The 22,513-nt window shown below is 37.5% G+C and overlaps 2 protein-coding genes across 14 annotated transcripts in view; one reads left to right on the forward strand and one right to left on the reverse strand.

Annotated features, from left to right (window-relative positions):
• Nucleotides 1–22,513, reverse strand: part of ADGRL2 (adhesion G protein-coupled receptor L2) — a 252,611-nt gene that overhangs the window by 171,975 nt on the left and 58,123 nt on the right. For 2 of the 13 annotated variants that reach the window (XM_074376157.1, XM_074376158.1), the window contains exon 1: nucleotides 528–669. The exons of 1 other annotated variant lie outside the window; for it this stretch is intronic. The gene's annotated coding sequence lies outside the window, so the exon portion shown is untranslated. Of the gene's footprint in view, nucleotides 1–527; nucleotides 684–1,714; nucleotides 1,905–2,001; nucleotides 2,236–2,264; nucleotides 2,581–22,513 lie in introns of those variants that run through there. 10 more of the 13 variants (XM_074376154.1, XM_074376155.1, XM_074376150.1 and 7 more) reach the window with 10 other exon arrangements.
• LOC141579698 (uncharacterized) lies at nucleotides 179–5,450 on the forward strand. Its single transcript, XM_074377806.1, has 3 exons — nucleotides 179–455; nucleotides 541–1,266; nucleotides 2,743–5,450. Exons 1-3 carry the CDS (start codon nucleotides 179–181, stop codon nucleotides 2,784–2,786), a joined length of 1,047 nt encoding a protein of 348 aa, XP_074233907.1. The 3' UTR covers nucleotides 2,787–5,450.

A 22,513-nucleotide genomic window follows, 5' to 3' on the forward strand; every position in this document is an offset into this window, starting at 1 on the left:
CTTCACTTAGCCCGGGACGGGTCTGCAGGCAGGCGTGGCGGGCGGACAAGGGCGCGCTCCACGCCCGGCCTGGGGCCCCGCAGCCCAGTTGAGGGCGCGCCCCACCTTCCCCCTCCGCAGACGGCCTGTGAAAGAGCGAGCGGCACCTTCTGACCCAGGCTTTGAGAAAATAAAAAAAATGCCGAACCCAATTCTACTCTCCCTCCCGCCCCAAGAGACCCCTGTAACTAGACTGATGCCTCGAGAGCTTCACGACACTCGCTGGGCGAAGCAGCAGCAGGCTGGACGGAAAGGAGAGTTCTGCGGCTCCATTTCCGAGGAGAGGAGGGGGAGGAAGGGGAAGGGGCGAGCAGCCAGAGCCCGCGCGGATCTCCCCCTTGGCCCAGCCGAACATAAACAAACAGCCGAGCCCCAACTCACTCGCACCTCCCTCCACCTCCAGCATCCACCCCCAGGCGGGAGGCGCAAAGCAAACAGGTCTCCGCAGCCCGGCACAGAGGCACATTGTTCGCTCTCGCGGCTCTTACCTCGGTCTCTGAGCGCGCCCCAGGGGCGGGCCGTCTGGCGCGGGGGCCGGGCGGGGAGAGGCGCAGAGGGCAGCGGCCGCCCTGGCCGGGGAGGGCCGAGGCCGGCCGCGGAGTCCGCACGGGAGGCAGCGCCGCGGCTCGCCGGCCGGACACAGCGCCGCGGCTCGGCGCGTCCTCCTGCTTGGCCGCCGCCGCCGCCGCCTCCTCCAGCCAAGCAGCCAGCGCCGGGCGGCTCCTGGGGTTAGGTCAACATTTTCCCGCAGTTTCCCACACGCCGCTCCGCGAGAGGGGTCTTTTGCACACGCGCACGCGGCCCCAGACCGCACGTTCCCACGGAAAGATAAGAAATTCGGGAAGAGCCCAGGGGGTGGCGGAGGCAAAAGCCCGACCGAGGTGCGCAGACTTGGGAGTCCCCTCGGAGCAGCAGCCGCGGGAGGGGCGGACAGACGCCGGCGCGCGAGGCCAACTCAGTTCATCAGGCGGAGCCCCTCAGCCCGCTGTCCGCGCTGGCCTGACTGGCATCCCTCGTGCCGACCCTGCGGCCTGGGACGGGAGCCGGCAGCGGCCCCTCCTCACATTTCGGGTCTCCGGGCCGAGGCTGAGCAGTGGCCGCTGCCCCACGAAAGGCTGAAGGCGAGGACTGGGGCTCGGGGAAGCGGGGAGGTGCTGGGACAAGCCACGCCACGCACAGCAACGGAGGGGAGATGCCCCCCTACCAAGGATCCCAAGGAATTCTCCGGTAAGCTCCAGATTTCTCTCCGGTACCTCTGCGTGTGTGAGCGGAGAGTGAGAGGGAGAGAGAGGGAGCGAGAGGGAGAGGGGAAGAGAGACGGGGGAGTGCGAAGTCCTGACACAGACTCTCCGCGAGGTCTGAACTGGAGTCACCTCCAGCCTCCTCCGCCTCCTCTCCCCAAATCCCCACCTCCCCACCCCCGCGAGTTCGGCTAATCATATAAACATATTAGCGTGTACAGCGGCAAAGGACAAATCTCTCCCTCCTGATTTTTCCAGCAAGGGGCTCAGGCAAACTCAAAAGAAGATTACAGGCAGCTAAGTACAAAACGTGGAGCAGATAATATATAACTCATTGCCGCCCAATGGCCATTTTCCACTCCATTTGAGCAGCTGCGGCGGTGATCTACCCGAGCGGGGATGGGGGAGGCAGGGGAGCGAAAGGGGACACTTACGGGTTCGAGCCGTTCGGGTGGCGGTGGCGGTGACCCAGCAGCCGCCCGAGGACAGGCCAGCCCCGGCTCCGCCGGCGGGGCGGCCGCAGGGCTGTCCGGGCGGCGGCGGCGAGGGACGCGCGCGCACGGCCGCGGAACGCGCCCCGGAGGAGGCCTGCGGTGGCTAGCGCCCCTCCCCTCCCTCCTGCTCGGCGCGCCCCCCCTCTCGGTCCCGGGGCTCCGCATCCAGCCCCCCGCGCCAATACACCCATTCCTTCCCGACCCCCACCTCCCCAAACTCCACTCACTGCGCGCTCGGTCCTCTGCGCGCTCCGCTGGCGCGCGCTCTCCATCCTGTCCACACACACGCACTTTGAAAATATTTATTTTATTTCTGGAACGGGGTGAAGGGTATTTGCGAGAGCCCGGGGGAGCGCGGGGCTCGGGCCTCGGAGGCGGGCGCAGGGGGCTGGCCGGCGGCTCGGGGCCCCCTCCCTTTTTCCCTCCAGGCCCGGGAGCTCTCTTCTCTCCTGCACTTCGGAGAGGCGCCCAGGATGCGTCTTTTACCCACCCCGTCTCCAGGTTTTCTCTTTTCTTAGCGCAGCGAGCCGGAGGCCCCGAAAGTTTTAGTTTCCGCGGCCCTCCTTTTGTGTGACTGCTCCGAGGAGAAAGAACGTCTGTTCGCCTCGGCTGCCTCCGTCCGGCTGCGGCGCGCGGGGGACGCTCCAGGGTTAATGCGTCTTTGATACCTGAGATTTCCGGCGGGCTCGCTAATGAAACTTACATTTTTTAAAATTGCGATGACTTTTTCTTTGTAGTTACAGAGAGCTAGCCAAACTTTGACTTTATTGACTGTATTTCACAAGAGCGTTTTGTTTGTTTTTGATTAAACCCACCAGGATAAGCAAAGGAAGGAAAGGAGACTACAAGGCTTTTTACTCGCAAGTGCATTCATCGTGCTGTTAGGTCTGTTTCCCTCATTTCCTCACATTGAAACTGCTTTTGCTCTTGTCCTCTGACCACACTTCCTTGCACCTCTCTGTTGGTAGTGTCAGCAAACAGCCTGGCAGCGCCAGCGATGGACCCAAACTGAAGAGAGCAGACCAGGACGGAGCAAATCATGCTAGAAAAATGTTTAAAAGCCAGTTAAGTGTCCTTTGCATACGAATAAAATCAAACCGTAATTTTTTTATAATTACAAAATTTCTGAGCTGAAAGTGACTACGTTTTCAGATGTATTTCTAAATCACTGTTTATACTAATGAATGCAGACATCAATTAAAGAAGCATGTTTGCATTGGTTTTCAAGAAAAACTGATCCTCCAAGATTTAAAACCTCTAGAAAATAGGATGAAACTTGAGCTTCTCTGCTTTCAGAAACAATATGTACTTTTTGTTGCTGTGGGTATGCTGCAGTCATCATACTTCAGAAATCATTTCAAACAACAGTGTTATTAAAATGTCAACAGCAGACTGTTCAAAAGACATGAAGACTCTAAATACCTGTATTTTGTCACAAAGCCAGATATTTGTAGTACTAAACTAAATCCAGCTATTGGTCAAGTTTGTTCTCAATTTGCAAAAAATGATGTTAAAAGTACATATGTACAGATAGTAAACATGCTCTTTGTTTGATTCATTATAATTCTCAGATTAAAACAAGAATCCTTGATGATCAAAAATTTTTTCTACATACTGTATTGGTGTTTTAATATTCTCACCAATCCAAAAGATAAGAGGAGCCATTTAGAGCACTGGTGCTTTAAACTACATAAACACTTCCATTTGAAATTTCTTAGATAACATAACTCAAATGTTATCAATGCAAGATATCAAGTAGTCTGAAAAAAACACACTTATGCAGAGCTGGTGTGAAACCTTATTCCATTTTTACATCTGTCAAAATTTATACATACAACAGATCTACCTAGAAAAATTAAATCAGGCTACTTTAAACACATTGAGAAGAAGGCAGAATTATAGAATTCCCATACCTTAGAGGTCATTTATATTATAGTCTCCTCTGGAACTTTATTCCAAAGGAAATTATTTTATTCAAGATCGTAAACCAAAATGTGTCAAACCAATAATAACTTGCATTTACCAAAAAATTTTAGCCCTTTCTTTTGTTCACATTTGAAGGTTTTTCATTCATCTGAGCAAGATTCACAAGAAGCCCCAATGAGTGCATAGATTAGACTAATCCTGTTTTCTTTGGGGAGGCAAAACTTGGGCTGAAGTTTTTTTATTTAGTAAGCTTAGTAAGTAATCAATAGAAAAATTTGCCTGAATTAAGCTGCCCATATGTTGGCTCATTTACTTATTTATTTAACTCTTTCAGAAAGAACCTCAGGAAGAACCACTGTCTACACTTCTTAGGTTTAACATTCTTTAATGCTCGGGACATAAGTGAGTCACTCTCCACTATGTTCCTAAAGAGACTACAAAAAAAGGAGAATGCCTGGGAGGGGGAAGTTGTCGGAAGTGGGTTAAAACTATAGGGAGTGGAAAATGCCTCAAACAAGTTTTTAATTTTAATTCAATAGGATGTGTGTTTTATAGAGTTCAAAGGGTTCAACAGTTTTTTCCCTAAGAATATAATAAGCTTGCTGTTTTTAAAATTACATCTAGATGTATTCCTTCTCTAGGATAATGTTTTAAATATTAAAGAATTTTTAATTTATTCCTTGCATTTTACACAGAGTAATACAACCTTATTTGTATCCACACAGGATTGGAACAGAGCACTTAACTTCACTGATACATTCAAGATTAAGTTGTTAGCCACAAACCTGCCATTACAACGGAACATTTAAATGACACACACACACATCCAGAAAACATAATTTGCCTGACACTTCATGACAATTCAAAACATAATTTATAACAATACAGGTGTTATGGTAGAAAAAAACGAAATGAGAAGCTTAATAATGTCTGCAGATGTTAGCAAGCCAAGGGGAGTTATAGTCTATTATGCGTTCCCTACAATCCAATCAATGTAACTGCTCAATCTGTACTATTATTTAAGTAATGGCAAAATCATTGACTTATTCATAATACTTGCTAATTGTTTTAAAAAATAAATTCTACAAAGGACAAAGGAAACATCCATTTCCATTTGTTTTATGTTAAATCAACATCTAACCACTCATGGTGATTTCATTCAAAGAAAACAGAAGGAACTCATTAGCTTATGTGGTTTGAGAGATTGATGGGCTTCAAACATTTTAACCATACATGTTTTTTTTTCCAACTGTAGAAACTCATGTTTTTAATTTAAGCTACTTTAAGAAACTAAAGATTATTTTATTCAATGGGTTCACATATTTCTCATACAGAAATTATGCTAATTTTAAAGCTATTTACCATCTAGGCATCTTTGTTGAAAGTGATGAGGTTACTGTCAAAATACAATTATGAATAACAAAAGAATTGGTACCAATTTAAAAAATCTGAAGAAGGATGAAAATGGGCATGGTTGCAAAATATTGTGATTAGTATAAGCCAACAGATCACAGTGAGTAACTTCTTCAGTGCCCTACTCTGGCAAACTTGGATATAGATAAGCCAGTTCTAAAAGGGGCTGCATAGGGGTGGGCCTGGGTGGGGCAGGGAGGAGATCCAGGTCTTGACAGAAGGCCAAAAATTGTGTGAAGTTCAATCTACACGCTGGGGGTAAATTGTATTTATTATTTTTGCCTGTGATGAGAGCTCTGTGAGAGTTCTAAAATAAACAAATAAAAAAAATGTGTAACTGGTCTGGTTTCTAATACAGAAATAGAAATAAAATAGCTGGAGTTCATCCTAAACTGTGTGTTCCCTTTTCTTCATCGTTACTGTTCAATGACGCTTAGTGCTGAAACTAGTTTTCCCTACTCTAGAAAATAAATATTTTAAAGCTCTAGAGCAGATCAAAGCAGTATGCAAATACCAAACAACCAGAACTGGTTGAACGTTCCTAGCTTTGTTTTTCATTTTCGCTTTGCCATGCGTGTAGGCTGAAAAGAAATCAAAACTCATTTTCCGTGAGAGCAGAAACATATGAAAGCATTTGGCAAAGCCAGTAAGTTTTTAACTATTGCCCGGTTCTCTCCAGGCTGAGGAAATCTTGGTCTAAGAAAGCCAAACCCTATCTGAAAGGTAGAGATGCAGTCTCCAAAAGTGATGACAGTTTTAACTATATTATAGGTATGATTATGGTATAGTGGGCTTAATGATATTATCTAGAAGTCTATAATCATATATATTATTAAATACCTGGCATTTTGTAATTAATACTTCTTTAAAAATCCACTGAAACAACTGGTAGCATGACTTTCTGTGCAGAGTTTATCTACGTATAACTGTGTATAAAGGATGATACTATTTTTACACCATTATGATGCTCAACAGTAAGCAAGTTTAAAAAGATATCCTTCATAATCATTGCCCATTGAGTCTGACACAACTCAGAGGTAGTCTTTCTTTCCCATAGATTGTTCCCATAGCGGTTGGTAATCTCTGCACCTTGAAGATTTTCTATAATCGTGTCTTATACATCTTCTATCAGTGTTTTTGTCAAACCAGAAAGTGTAACTATAACAACACTCATTTTATACAAAATTGTCTATGACTTCTGATAATAATTTTTTTACCATAAGTACTTATAACCAAATATTTTCCTATTTATGTAGTTTAAAATGGGCCTCCTCGTCCCTTTTTAATATATGAAAACCTCTCTCGATAATACAGGTGAAATTCCTTTACATTTAAAAAAAATTGTTCGAGTTAAACTAAGAGTAACCTAAAATTACAACTCTTTGTTTTAAATATAAAACGTTTAAATGGGCAGTTCTTGGTAAAGCAACATGCGCGGCTTGGGTGAGAACAAAAGCAAGGCAGTGGTTAATAGTAAAGGCAACTCCACTTCTCTTGAATCTGAACCCTCCAAGATAACCAAATAGCAATTTCACAGAAGTCTAAATTGAATTTTTAGTGCCTCTGAGAACATGACTTTGATTATTCATGTCATAGTTCACCGTAGTATGGCAAAACTTGCAAAAGGCTTTTAAGAGTCAGAAAATAAACTCACAAATACCCTCTTTGCATTTTAGAAAGTGAGTCAAAGATACAGTTACTTGACACATAAGATTTCATATTAGAGTACACTGAAGTTATCCTAATGATATAGCATAAAACAGTAATTATAATATATATGATTTTAGTATTTTTTAAAGACAAACTTGTTTTGTTTCAGTTTTGAAAATATTTCATAATCTAAAATTGTGTAACATGAGATGTTTGACCTTGTCTTTTTGATCCTTCTGATCATACATATTAGCTGTTACAAACTTCATTCATTATTTTTTCTCTAATTACTATGATGGTTATTTTTTAACTCCACTTATCTTTTTTATTTTAAAGAGGTTTTTATTTGTTGTATATATTTTAATAAAAAATAAATCTGAGCGTGTGGAAACTAGAACAACAATTTGCAAAGATTTTTCTTCTAAACCTATTCTCATCATAGTTTTCTTGATAAGATAATAGAATGTTGCCATCTCTATTTTCAAGAATAATTTAAATCTTTATAATTAAGTTCTCAACTTATTGCAACTCTTTACAATGCATTCTTAAAGTCACTATGAAATCAATCACTTAGGTCCTAGACCAAACAATGATGTAATAGGCATATGATTTTGTGATAAGTAAAAGTGTATTAGAAAAGAATCGGTTTTTTTACAATTAGCATCCAAATTTAGAATCATATTAAAATATCATTTATATCTCAAAGGAGTACTGAAATGATTTGGTAATGATAAGATTTAGGTGAGCGTTATTCAATGACAAAATTTTGGTTGAGGTTAAACAATAAAAACATATAAATCATCTCTCCAGCTATTCTGCATTAAAAAGAAGTTGCCAAACGATCACCTGGATAATATATTCTTTGAATGGTTTTGATTCAGTGATGGAGATGTGTTGCACTGAGCCATCCACACTCTTATCCACTGCCCTGGTTACCAAAATCACATATCTACAATATAACTAAAGAAGATTATTAGTGCATTAAAAGAGTGTTTCTCTTCATTATGGGAATGTAATTTATGACACCAATTTAATTAGTACTATGTCCTTACTACCTGAATTTAATGACCCAAATTCAAACTACATATATTTCATTGTTCAGACAATGTAGAATACACTGCAAGAAAAACTAATTTCCTGTTTATTATCTAATGATAATTGAAACACAATAATTCATTATAATATATTCTTACTGTGATATGTAAAGTGGCATGTTTCAAGGAAAGAGGTTATGGAAATAACATGAAAAATATTTACAGTTTGCTGAGATAAAATCAGAAAAGAATGCTAGCTATAAAATGTAAATGTTGGAAAAATTCAAGAATGTAAACTATTTTAAAATAATATGAATCCCCAGAAGACTATCATTTATCATTTAAAAATAAGCTTATGGGTAATCAAATAAGGAATCTGAAAAATATTTTTTAAATGAATTTTGACATTTCATATAATTATTCAATATTTTACTTTCTCTCCAGTGGCCTATTGCAAAATGACTTTAAATATGATATATATGTAAATAAAAAATATTCAGGTGTAAACTGAAGGTGATAATGCTGGCCTGTTTGTTTATATTGATTATTTCTATACAAGAAGAAATCATGTAATGTGAAAAATAGATACTAAATGGAATCTTTAGAAAACTAACTACTTAGGTAAATTATAGCTTATCAAAATTTGGAGGTAAAAGATTACACCTTATCATTGAGGGAAGTCTATCTTTGTCTCAATTTTCCAGTTAATGAAAGAAGTGTTTAAATACTCTGTAGTTAGATTATTAACTTCTACAAAGCTGAAACAGATGTGTGTCTTACTATGCCATTAAATTTATGATTTACATAGAACCCTTACATATTGCTGAGCAGAGGCCAGTGATTCTAATTTGCTCTAGATTTACAATAACCTGATCTGGTTTTTGTAAGTATTGAAACACTTTAAGCAAAAGTAGAAAGCAGTTGTGCTATGTGTGATTAAAGATGCAATTCCCTTTGGAGTAATGAGAAGAGTTAGAACATGTTTCTTTCTTTATGGATGTTTCTATTATAAACACGAGTGCTATACATTATATATTTTTGTTACTATGATTTCCTTGTTTTTAATTATAAAATAAACCAATTGAATTTCACTGGAGTCTCAAATTGAAACGATGCCAAAATTTAGCTGAGGAATGTGTGCTGAGCTTCATAGAAATCCTTAAATTTTTTCCCAGGGTCTTAAGGTCTTGTTATACAAATACTAGTTCGCCATAATTTTCTAGAGCAAAATCTCTTTCTGATTAAGACCTCCACAGCAAAAAGACTTGAGTGCTAAATACATTTCAAGCCCGAGAAAATGGCATGTATAAAATTGTTCAAAACTAATGATTACTGGATTCATATAAATTACAAACAGAAAAATGTTTGTCTCGTTACACAGATAATAACATTAAGAGCACTATTATCTAAACCTTCTACTTTGCTTGGTGAATTATAATCTATCAGCTCCTAAAAATCAGATCTATAAAAATATTTTATTTGAAACACTGTGAATACTGTTTCCTTAAAAAAATCAGTCAGAAATGTTGATAAAAATACCATTGTAAACATTTGTGTGTGTACTTATGTTTATAGAAGTAAGTACATGCAAAAGTATTGATTCATTAAAAGTTTATCTCTCATAAAACCTTTATTAGCCCTTGAAGTCTTTGCCACTTCATATAAAATGATTTATCTTTTGAATAACAAGGTTCCATTAATCTGTTTGACATAGGAATTTTTAAATCATTTAAATAATTTATTTGAATGAATTATTTAAATTCTGTAAAATATATATATATATGCACATGTATATGTATAGATCTGTGTCTATATATTTGTGTTCTGGCACCATATCACTGAAGAGATACAAAATAGAATTCAGAATACATTGTCCTTGACACCAGTGTGCCTTGGTGTTGCTGCCGATGTGTTCTTTGATCACCCACTGTTTGTACAGGACCCCCGTTAAAGGGCCATTTGTGCTACATTTGGCACAACGGCTGATTTAATGTCAGAGGAAAACGTATGATATTTTCTATATTCACTTTTAATTTTGCATTTTTACTGAGATTGTAGGTTGACGTATTTTTCAAAATGTAAGGCTAATAAAGGCAATTACTCAACACTAAGAAAACCTGCTTTCCTCAGTTCAGTGCTCTAGGTGCTACTGGAAAGTGGTAAACATACTCTCTCCCCAGAGAAATAAGTCATCTGTGGAAACAAAGGGCAAATACGCACAGAAAACAATTAAGAATATACACAGAAGTTTATAAGCAAATACACAAAACTAATTAGGACATAAAGATTTATATAATATGTTTAATATGCATGGCATTCAGGAATTTTAACTCTATACTATTTCCTCACAGACTATGCACAAAATTTTCTCTCAAATAGATCTTATTGCCCTTTTTTTCCCTGAAGATGCATTTGTACTTATAAAAATAATGAAACTGTTGAAATTTTCCCTAACTTTAGTGAGGTTAAGGAATAAATTTACAAGTTCTCATCAATTTGATTTTTAAACATGCAGGAAAATAAGCTTTTGCTTAAATATCTCCTACATACAACAAAATAAGTTTTATATCATTTATATGCTGTTTTTACCATTTCCTTCTAAGTCACCATACTTTTGGAAACCCGTCCAGTTTCTCCTTTGTGGTACTGTTCCCTTTTCTATCATATAAGGTTTTGGTGGGTTCATTCGGGATTTATTTTAATTTTGTGACCTATCCTTTCAACAAATTTCCTTTAACTTTACCAGGGAGGTTATTAACTTTACTCATATGAAAGTCTCAATCTATGTTTGTGACATGTAGTAACGTTCGAAGCCTCTGTCTTCTCCAGTTTTTCTCCTACTTGTCCAACCAGCCATACACCCAGCTATAACATCATCCCATTTTATACCCATTATCCACGATCCTCAAACCTTAGCAAAGTCCCTAATAGACCAAAGTAGCATCATGAACCCATAGGGAGATAGTAGTAGTCTTTTGAAGGTTCATTAGACTAAAACTCCTTTCTGGAACTTCCGCTCTAGAAGCACCATGCTCCCTACCCATTTTCTTGTATCTGGAAATGTAAATAGCCCCCTAAACAACTCCAAGTTGTATGATGCAGGAAGTAATATTATGATGCGTAGAATGGTGTGCATCAATCACATGAAGTAATTACTTTACCTGCTCTCAGATTTTTGAAGAACAGTGGCTTTTTTATTGTCTAGCAAAGGGCCTGAGCTGTAATTGGTTGTTGGAAAGCATTTATGGAATAAATGAATTAGAGTCCTATAATCATAAATACTACTATAATTTTAATTCAATAAGGCAGCTGCTTGCTATCCAAATATTACAGCACCACTTGCTGATAGAGATATTATAAGTCAAACATCCTAGAAATCTTGTACAAATGTACTTATCACAAGTGTGCATATAAACACAACACAAATTTATTTCTTAACAAATTTGTTTAGTCAACTTACTGAAATACGTTTATAGGCCATATGTAAATATTTTAATATTGACACAAATTTGTGATTACAACAAAAATTAGAGTGTTTTCCAAAAATTAATTCAATAACAATGCTTGTGTGTATGTGTGCATTTAAGTAAAGAGAAACACAAATGTAGACACATCACTGAAGGAGTTTCTAGCACAATTATCTATGTGTGTGTGTGTGTGTTTAGGAGGTAGGAAATAGATCAAAGAAGGCAGGAAACTACATGGTGCATTTGAGTTTTTGAATTTAGAGAAGCTGAAAAGTTGGTTGTCCATTCCATTTTACCTAAGACACTTCTCCCTTTGACTTTTCTATCCCAATGACTTACATAAAAACATGTCTAGGAACCTCAGAAATTAGAACCAGCAGGCTGACATGAAGATTTTCAAGGGTTATATTTTGCATCCTGGCACTCTGGTCTTATTTAAAGGCAAAACATCTGACATTTTATATATTATGGTAAAAAGCATCATACTTCCATTTTAGCTCATTTATGATTCACAAAGGAAAGACCAGAACCCTACATTCAAGAGCCAAAAACCATTTTAACCAGTTTTTTCCTGCTGAATCAACAGCAAATTTTATTAGTATTATCTTAAAGAGTAAATTAATCAAAATTCCCAAAGAAAGTATTCTGATTTTCTGCTGACACTTTAAATGTTGTTTCTTTTTGTTCACATTCCTGCTTTTTTAAAAAATCTTTCCAAAACATATTAGTATAGTATTTTGCTATCTAAGAAAATCATACTGAGTATTATTTTACCTTTATTTGATGACATGGAATTTTTCAGTATAGAAGGACCATCAAAATGAACATTGATTATCATAGCATTTATTACACATCACTGTACTCATTGATTTACTCCTCCCCCCACGAAAGAGCAAGCTCCTTACAATCCCACAAAAATGTATATGCCCAGCTCTTAACACAGCATATAACAGAGGTCACCAACTGCCAGCCTGCGTAAAATCTAGCCAACAAAGGTTATTTATTAGCCCCACAGATGTTGGGCCACACAGTATTTTGTTTTGTTTTTAATCTACTTTTGGCCAATTTTTAAAAATTAAGAGGCTTCAATTAAATATGGATTTCCAGCTTTTGAAAAAAAAAAAAAAAAAAAAGGAAAGATCCAGCAACCTTCGTCATGCATTATCTCATAATAACACTGGGCAGGAAAGGCTTTCTCTTTTAAGCAAAACATGCGCTCTTGGACTCGCCGCGTCCTCCACCATCCCCCTTATTACCTCCTCAAAACCAAGGCAGCATCTTGTGCCACGAGTCACCCAATTTGTGATAGTGTTTTGTGTTCTATTTTAAAAGAGGCATTAAAAGAAGGTGAAACGTAGCTTCACCTATATTTCTGTAAAGTGGGAAGTGGAAAGATAGATCAAGAGGACTATATAGTTCACCCAACTGCCCTTCACTCACTTTTTCTTCCTGTCTCCTGTAAACATTTTAATTTTTGAGCTCCAGTGGCCAATAATTTGTATTTGAACAATTGAGTAAATAATACTGTTAATATACATTATGATAGGAAGAAATGTATTAAATAGTAGTAATAGTGCTTTACTGTGTTCAGAGGACTTACATATATACTGACTCATTTATGCACTTACTGCATGGCCCAGTAATAAAGGTATAGTGCCCCTTTATTCTTACGGATTGGCTTAATCCTCTCTACTTATATCCACATTTAACAGTTTTCTCTTTTTCTTGCCACTTGAAACCACCTTCCACTACTCTTCCACTCATGTTTACTCCTGCACTTTCTTTTTTTCTGAAACCTGTTCAGTTTCCCTACATGGAAGGGTACTTGGGCAGTAATCAGTGATGATTTTGATTCTTCTGTATTACCTAACACCCCAGAGGTATGGTTCACCGAGGCAGGACAGATAAAAGGAACAGTCTTTTCAACCAAACAAATGGATATAATCACCATTTTAAGAGTTAATAGATACAGATTAAAAGACTTATTGGTTAAATAATTAAGACATGCTCATTTAGCAGAAATGGTTAAGTACAAAATGGTTTAAGGAGAACAAGCTAAGCCTTTACTAAAAATTACTAGAAGTAATTGATGCTCTCAGATATGTTTTAAAAAGTTCTTAAAATTATACTTTTCAAAGCAGATTATCTAGTTAGAATTGAGATTATCTACTGAACCTGAGTTAAGAACACTTTTTTTACTATTGCAAATTTATGTTATGTTTCTTATTGATAAGTATTACAATTATTCCTATTTTTATTTTGTATTTTTGTATACAAATTTTTATTATTATAGGTCAAAACATTTTCCTATGGAATATAACTCTATATTATGCCAACTAGAAAATATGACTATAATGAATTACTTTACAAAGAGAGAATGACTCCTATTAAACATGCTAGTTTTGAAAAATTCCTAAAAACTATATGTTTGCATAATATTTTTGTATCAGTTAAAAATCTTGAGTAATATAAACCTTCTGAAAAGATCCTTTGTGCTCATTGTAATATTGAAATACTGCTCTCCTCTATTTAACAGTTTTACAAAATTTTCAATTAACTGGTTTTTCTTAATTTTGTTTCAGAACACACAAACACCTGCCTACAATTTTGTTATCATTAAAGAATTATCTAAACAGCTTTACCATTAAAACTTAGAACAATCATATTTGTCAGTTGTTGGGATAGATACCATTTTTAAAAAATCATCAAAAATCATTTCCCATGCAGCCTAGAAACAGATGTTGGCATATGTGATTGAATCTCCTTCATATTAGAAGTTTTCTGTCATTCCAAATGACAAGAACAAAATTGGGCTTCTAATAATTATAATATTTATTTTTCAAAAGTTTTGTCTTTTTCCCCTTTTCCTTCAAAATTGTAAGAGAAAAGGAATATTCTGTTCATAAAATTGGGTAAATTAATTTGGCCAATTACTCTATATCCATGCTAAAAAGTATGAAACATTCTTACTACTATTTTTGACTTAACACAGCACATACGTTGAGAAGTGGAGTTTCTTTTCTTGATGCTTAATAAGAATCCCATGAAGCTATACCTAGGTGAAATCATTTATATTCACTTCTTATTTAAAATACTGCAATTTGGTACAGTCAAGAATTTGGTAAATAGCATTTTAAACCACTTTGCTCTGCATAAGTTTTTGAAACATCACCACTGAAGTGCTTGATATCAAAAAAGCCACAGGCATTATTTTTTAAGAATAAAACTATATTCAAAATTAAACATTTTTATTATCCCTTACCTTGAAAAAGATCAGTAGAAAAAGATCTGAAAAGGGTCTTATAAACTGTAAATTCACTTAACTTTGGTTAATGCTAATTTTAAGATGCTCTTTTAAAAAATTCAGAAAAGCAACATAACTTAAAAGCTCAGAATTTGGACCAGACCATCCGGGTTCAGATCTCAGCTCCATCATGTTCAAGCTATGTATCCTTGAGCAAGTTATGGGAGCTCGTCTTTAAATTAAATGTTATTTCCTTTCCTCATTTATAAAATGAGAATAATAATTACATGTTTTATAGTGTTGTTGTAAGGGTTATATGAATTAATACAGGTAGTACTCGGCACATAATTAAGTCCTTAAATATTTGCTGTTATTTTGGAACCATTAATAGCATGAAACAGTTGACAGCTCTTCAAAATGCTGCTACATAAATGCCTAAAACTGTATGAACTAATGTGGAACAATTCTGAACATTCTTACATATTTTTAGATATTGGGTTGTATTAGAGTGAAGAATTGTAGAACTACATTTTGAAATATACAGCTTTATATTGACTACATAAACATTTATTATCACATGTATGCCAGGGTTGTTGCTGATACTTTGATTATTTTACTTTTTTTGGTTTTTTTTTTTAGCAATTTGAAGAATCTACTTGTGCTTAGTTATTTTTCATAGCTTATGATTTTCATTCTTTTTTAGTCATAAGTGCTTAGTTTTTCCTTAAATCCGTAACATTAGAAGACTCTATGGTTAAACTTATTATACTCTAAAAGAGCTAAACACAAAGGCAGTTGTCTGTAGGCATTCTAATTTTATTTATTAATTTATAACCCTTTAAAGTCCACAAATAATTTAAGGGAGATTTAAAAACAAATAAAAATAAAAGTAATAAGAATAACTAAGGCCAAGAGATAGAAGCAGTCTAAGACCTAAGTGTCTATCAACAGATGATTGGATAAAGAAGATGTGGTATATGGATACAAAGGAATACTACTCAGCCATAAAAAGAATGAGATTTTGCCATTTGCAACAACGTGGATGGACTTAGAGGGTATCATACTAAGTGAAATAAGTCAAAGATAAATACTGTGTGATATCACTTATATGTAGAATCAAAAAATAAAACTAGTGACTATAACAAAAAAGAAATAGACTCATTAAAAAAAAAAAAGAAATAGACTCATAGATTTGGAGAACAAACTAGTGGTTACCAATGGGGAGAGGGAAGGGAGAAAGGGGCAAGATAGGGGTAAGAGATTAAGAGGTATAAACTAGCATGTATAAAATAAATAAGCCACAATGATATATTATACAACACAGGGAATATAGCCAATATTTTATAATAACTATAAATAGAATATAATCTTTAAAAATTATGAATTACTATGTTATGCACCTGAAACTTATATAATATTGTACATCAACTATACCTCAATTTAGAAAGGAAAGAATGGTAAGGCAAAGAGAAAATAAGGATTGGGAAGTAAAAAAGGAGGAAAAGTCAACACAGGCAATTCATGCCTAAATGCATGCTAGCCTTAGATTTGCTTTTAGTCTTTTCTAGGAGCCACGTAAAGAGAGGGGCAGTTACAAGTTTCCCAGTGGTAGCAAATACACGCTCTGATGATGAGACCAGAGAGAACCTTGACTAAATGGTGAAGCTGGTCAATTCCTTGTCCTCCCATCCCCTCTCGAATTCTGGTCCATCCCTCCACCCTGTCTTCTCCACCACTGAAGTTGATACAGTCCAGTTTTGCCTCTGCTACAAAAATGTCCTTCCTTCCTTCCTCTTTTGCCTCAACAACAACAACAACAACAACAACAACAACAAAACACCCTCAAAGGCTAGTATCACTTTTTTCTAAGCTAAGTTACCTGGTGTGTCTTATCCACACTTCCAATGGCTCATTCTGGCAGATTCTTAATAGGAAGGAAGGCATCAAAATCCCCAGAAAGACTTGGGGGAAGTGGAGAGAAAGATCCAGGTGGTATCAATAGAGTGTTCCCCATTTCCTCTGCCAACCTCTGGAAAACACTGCCTTAAAGCCACTGACAGAATATAACTAAATATAATGAATTAACCCTTCTGAGCCGGGAAAATGACAAACTCAGAGGAGAGACAGTGTTCTCACTGGCTATAACTAAGACATATTCTTATTTAACAGCTGGGTTCTAATTCAGGCAGTAGTTTACAATTAATTTTTAAAAATACATCCACTTTACTGTAGTCCACAGAAAGAATTTTGGTATTAGAAATTATCCCCTCATGAATACATTGTCCTAATGATATAATAAGCTTGCCTTCTCAGGTTATTTGGGGATAACCAGTTTTGTTCTGTTTTGTTTTTACTGGATTTTGTTCAAGAGGAAGGAGGGAGGAGGATAGGGGATGAACATTAATCAAGTACCATCTATGTGTCTGGCATCATGAGGACATTCTAACGTTACCCTATCTTAGGGCTAGCGTTCAGCTGGCAAACCCCGGCAAGGCTTGCTGGTAGTTTACGGCCAGCATCTGTTCTGACCTATTGGTGCCCAAGCCCAACCATTTACACATTACTAAATATTTTGGGGTTGCCCCTACTTTATTTAATCTACCAAATAAACTTCCAGGGAGACAAGATCACTGGAAGCTAGAGACAGAGATACTATTCAGGGGCCCCTGGCCCCGACTTTGCCAGTTCCTCCCCACCCGCATCTCGCCCCGAGGAGGTTTTCTTGCTCGTGCTCACTTGGTTCCAGAACTGGGAAAGCCTGATGTTTGTCAGCATTTTCTTACATGGAGGTGCCTAGGCCATGAGTATAAATTCTTCTAGAGTGGTGAGTTTGAGTTAAAAAAAAATTATGTTTTTCTACCCTGGCAATAGTGTCCGTGGCAGCTGTGTGGCCCACAGGGAAGCGGAGGAAGAGAAAAGCCAAGCCAAGGTACGCTGCGTCTGCAGGCACCTGCTCCTGATGCAGGAGGCCACCTGCATCCAGGTGGAATCCCCTTGGGTATTCTTGGCTAAACCATTGGGAAATGGCAGCTGTGTGTGTGTGATATCTTCCTGCCCGTCTCTAACCAACCCAAAATGCTGTAATTCCTACAATAAATGAGAAATCACGACAAAGAAAATGTTAACTTGCTTAAGGTGCCTAATGGTAAAAGAACTATTAGAAGATGGGTCTTTAAGTTGCTAAAACCTAAATATCTTGTTTCAATTTTCTTTTAGCTGAAAAACCTTTTCTTCTAAAAACAAGCTTATATAGCAGGCCAATATATTAATAAGAAACAAGTATGTCTGCTCTAATTAAAGCAAGATAAAGGCCAAGAGTTCACTTTCAGTTATGCCTTGATTGCTAATTTTAGCAGCTCCTGAAGGACCTCTACAAAACCCAATGTTGTGCTCTTAAGAGTACAGTTGAAAAAACACTGACTTACAAAATACTGCTACCCTCAGCCCCAGTCCATGTTGTTCACCTTGGTAAATAATTCATTTAACAAACATACTGTATAGTTATTGAGTGCCAGACCCTAGGAATACAAAGATGAATAGTGTCTGCCATCAAGATGCTCACAGTCTGAGGGAGGAGGAAAAAAAAAAAAAAAACAGAGAAGATAAAATAAAAACAAACAAACACAGCCACTGATCCTGCGCCTTTCTGTATGGCTTCTCAGAGCTGCAAAAGCTACAGGTGAGAAAGCTACAGTCAGAGAAGTTAAGGGGATGCCCTGTCACGCACCCCTTGAGTGAGGAAATAAAGATCATCACCTTGGTCTCCGGGATGCCCAAACCAGGCTCTTTCTTCAGTGGGACGCAGCCCACAATCTGTTGTAAATCTTTAACAAAGTAAGCACATTGCACCATAGATTTAAATTTAAAATGCAAATCACTTAAACAAGGAGGGGAAAAAAAGCCCAGAGAAACCTACAGATTAAATCATTAAAGGTTTTATCATAATAATACCACCCTAGTCAACCACTATTATTAAATATCCATTATCTCCTTCCCTTCTCAGAGCAGCTCTGTGGGGGTAGGAAGAGCTGTGGATATTATTATTTGGATTTCCCAGAAGGGGAAGTAAGATTCTGGGCTATTAATCGAAGGTAACAAGGTAGGGGTGAAATTTACTGGCCTAAGGGAATGTAACCTTTTTCTGCAGTAACTATCCCTAACTAACTATGAGGCTGTGGGAGAGTCAACTAACCTTTTAAGGCCACAATTTTCTCATCGCAAAAAAAATTAGAGGGTCCAGATCTTTCATCTTTAAATGAAGGGCCCTTGGGCTCTGACGTGTGATGAATCTGCAGGCGAGTATATGGCTTGATCAAGAATAGAATCTACCTTCTATTCCGAAGTTTTCTAGGACTTCAGGCTGCTAGCTAATATTTAGCTGTAGGGAAACGTCCTGGTTTCTTGGGCATAAAGTTTGGTCATAGAAAGAGTTTTATTTTTAATCCAATCTCCTTAAAATTATAATTAGACCACACTGATTGAAAAGTGGGTGAATAGTCCTTGCTGGTTAGAAGCTAGAACCTATACGTAAATTCTCATGGGTAGAGGAAAACTAGGGAAAAATCTAGATGAACATGAAATGAGAGACACAGAGAAGTGGCAGCATTTGTGACTGCATTACAGACTTCCTGGCTAGAAGGATGCTTTTCACAAAGCTATCAGGGCAGCAACACATCTTCGTGTTAGAGATTTTAGTCTTGAAGTATCCACAGAAACTTTCCTTCCTCGCAAAGCAAAAAAGACAATTTCTGGACCAGCCTTGCTTATAATTTCATTTCCCAGAAGGCAGAGTTAGCAGTAAGCGGAACTCCTACTCTGGACCCTATTCTGACATTCTGACAGAAACCAGTAGGTAAGATGGAAATGATTGGAACCTTGGGGAAAAGCAACCATGCGCTCCTGGAGTTCGACTGAAGCAGTGTTCTGCCTATGCAAACACAAATGATTCTAATGAGCAAGAAAATGGGGAGGAAACTAAAGAAACCAATGTGCTGCACAGAGACCTACTGACAGGCTCCGAATTTCAAACAGCACGTTGCAAAAGATGGTAAAAGGGGACAGCTAATCCCACACAAATATATGGACCTATAAAAAATAGCATCAGCAAGACTAAAGCACAAAATGAGCTGTGACTTGTGAAAGATGCTAAAGAGGACCAAAAAGCATCTCCTTAGCATGAAATGAGGAAGGAAATCAACACAAGAGTAGGCCCACTTTTTTTTTTTAAAGTTGAAGTCATAAAATTCATTCATGAAAAAGAGAAAGGAAAGTGTCTTTACTCCTTTATGTTTCTTCCCTGTTGGTTCATTCATATCTCTGCTTACATGATACCTCTTCAGAGAGAACCCTTAGTACCCTTCCTGAAAAATTCTCTCTGACATTCTCTAACCCTTAAACTTTCCATCCCTCTAATCACTGACTGCTATTATTTTACTTACTTAGGTGATTTCTTTCTCCTGCATTAGAGTGTAAGCTCTGTGAGTGCAGGGACTTTGACTTGTTCAGTACAATTATCTCTAGGCCTTGTCTGTAACAAGTATTATTCAGTAAACATTTGTTGAATGAGTGAAGTCAGACCACTGGATATTGGCTAAAATTTGAAAGACAAAATAGATAAAGGGATTATTAGAATGTAGGTTACATTTATTGAATATCTAGTAGGTATCATACCTTCTGTATTTATATGCATTCACTCATTTAATCATCATAACAACTCTATAAAGCAAGCATTATACAAGGTTGCATAATCTGTCCCAGATCACACAGGAGAAGTGCAGAGCTAGGATTTGAGCCAAGATAGGTAAGTCCATGGTCTGAGTACTTCACCTATATGCTTTACTGGGAAACCCTGACTAGTCTAGCTGACAGTATGTCTCTTGGCCTCTGTGAATTATTACCAGACACCTTCTAAATGAGATGGAGTATTTAGCTGATTACCTTTGAGAAATAGAGTAGAAAGGATAAGGGACAAATAGTTTATGTTAAAAAAAAAATGGCAGAATCTGCAAACTTCAGAGCCATGAAACTTACGTTGAATGGCAGGAGAAGAGCCTAACCTAGATTATACTTAAAAAAGACAATTCTGTAAGCATTTTTTAAAAAGTGATTGTTGGGGAAAAGTGTAAATTCTACAAGAATAAGCTATTCAGCCCAATCCTGGATGTTTTGTTCTGTAAAGTTAATAAACCAGTACATCAAGGCACTAGATGTCGATATCTAGATTCTAGCAAGTCACTTAATAAGGTCTTTCTTTCTATCCTTGTGGACCAGATAGAGAGAGACATGTTTCAGGCTAGTACTATTATGTGTTTTCATACCTGGCTGAATGACTGCACCCAACGGCAATTTTAGTGAATCTGTGTCAGCCTGGAGGAAGTTTTGTCAAATGGTACACCACAGGTCATTGTCTCTGGCCTTGTCTGATGTGAACGTACTTATCAATGACGGAGTAAAACTATGAGAGGCATACCTATCAATCAATTACATGAGATTGGAAAGGTGAGAAAATACATTGGATTACAAGATCAGGATCTAAAGGTTCTTAGAAACTAAAAGATGAACACAGTCTAACAATACATAATTTGGTTGAAATAATTGTGAGGTCCTGCCTTGGGACCAAAGCACCGACTGCCTAAATTCAATTTGAGGAATATGTGACTCAGAAACAGTATCCATGGGAAAAAAAGAGGAGCTTTACTTAGCAGTGAATCAATGGTATAAAATGGTTACAAGAAGGATGAGGAATCGGAGGAGCAAAAGGAGGAAGAGAGGAAGAAGGAGAAGAAGGAGATGAAGGAGAAGAAGGAGATGAAGAAGAAATAATTTGGCCGCATTGGTAAATTTAGGATGTGCATAGAATAATGGGGGATATAATCCGACTCTAATTTCAAGCTGTTCAGGTTACCATGCTCAGTTCTGAGAGCAACATTTTAGGGAATATATGAATGGAAAGATTAAATAACTTCCAGTATTTAGCATCCTGCATGATAAGGGGACTTAAAACCATCTCATATGAGAAAGGACTGAAAGAATTGAACCTTTAGCCTGAACGTTGTGTGTTTGATAGTTATCTCAGAATAGCATCAGCATAATAATAATCTGAATCATTATTCATAATTTATTATTCACTAGGCAGTAAGCTAAACATTTTACATTAATTAATGCTGGCCACAACCCCAAGAAGTGGGTTCTAGTTATAGATTAGAAAGTTGAGGAGATTAAGTAACATATCTGAGGCAATAAATGCTAGCAAGTGGTAGTGCTTGAATTTGAACCCAGGTCTATCTTCCTCCAGTGCTGCCCACTTATCCTCTACAGCAGATTGTCCCCCAGTAGATAGAAATTAAATTATATTATGTATGTGTGTATGTTTACATATGATAAAATTATGTGAAATAACAGAGTATCAAAACCATTTAGGGGAAAATAAATACTGGAACTAGATATATCAAAATTTAAAATGTGGTTGTTTTCAGTACTGGGAATGTGGCTAGTTCCTTCTTTTATCTAGTTCTTTTAATTATCCAGATCTTCTTTAGTAAGCCTATCCTAATTTCATAAAATATCACCTATATTTTTTTAATTAAAAAATTATTAAATTATTATGTGAAAGAGGGATTAGCTTTGTTCCACATGGCCCAAAGGGACTGACTTAAGATGCTGCAAGATACAATGAAGCCTATTTCAGTTTAAAAACAGAACCTCTTGCAGTCAAAATTTTTCAAAGATGTAATATCTTGATAGAAGAAACAGTGATTTTCCTGTTCATGGAGATGTTAATCCAAATCTGGAAACACTAAACTTTTATTGTTCTATGTGGTTAAAATGATAATCCAAAGGATCCAACAAGGTTAAAAATATAAACTAGGAAAAAATAAGCCAACGACTAGGTAGCTCGTTAGTATATTAGTTTATACTGAGGACTTTGAGCCTGCGTAAGGGGCCTTATTTTATAAGTACTTTTAATAAAATATTTGCATAATGAATACATAAATGTGTACATTAA

This window comes from Camelus bactrianus, chromosome 13, assembly GCF_048773025.1.
Source record: "Camelus bactrianus isolate YW-2024 breed Bactrian camel chromosome 13, ASM4877302v1, whole genome shotgun sequence".
In the NCBI taxonomy this organism is placed as follows: domain Eukaryota; kingdom Metazoa; phylum Chordata; class Mammalia; order Artiodactyla; family Camelidae; genus Camelus; species Camelus bactrianus.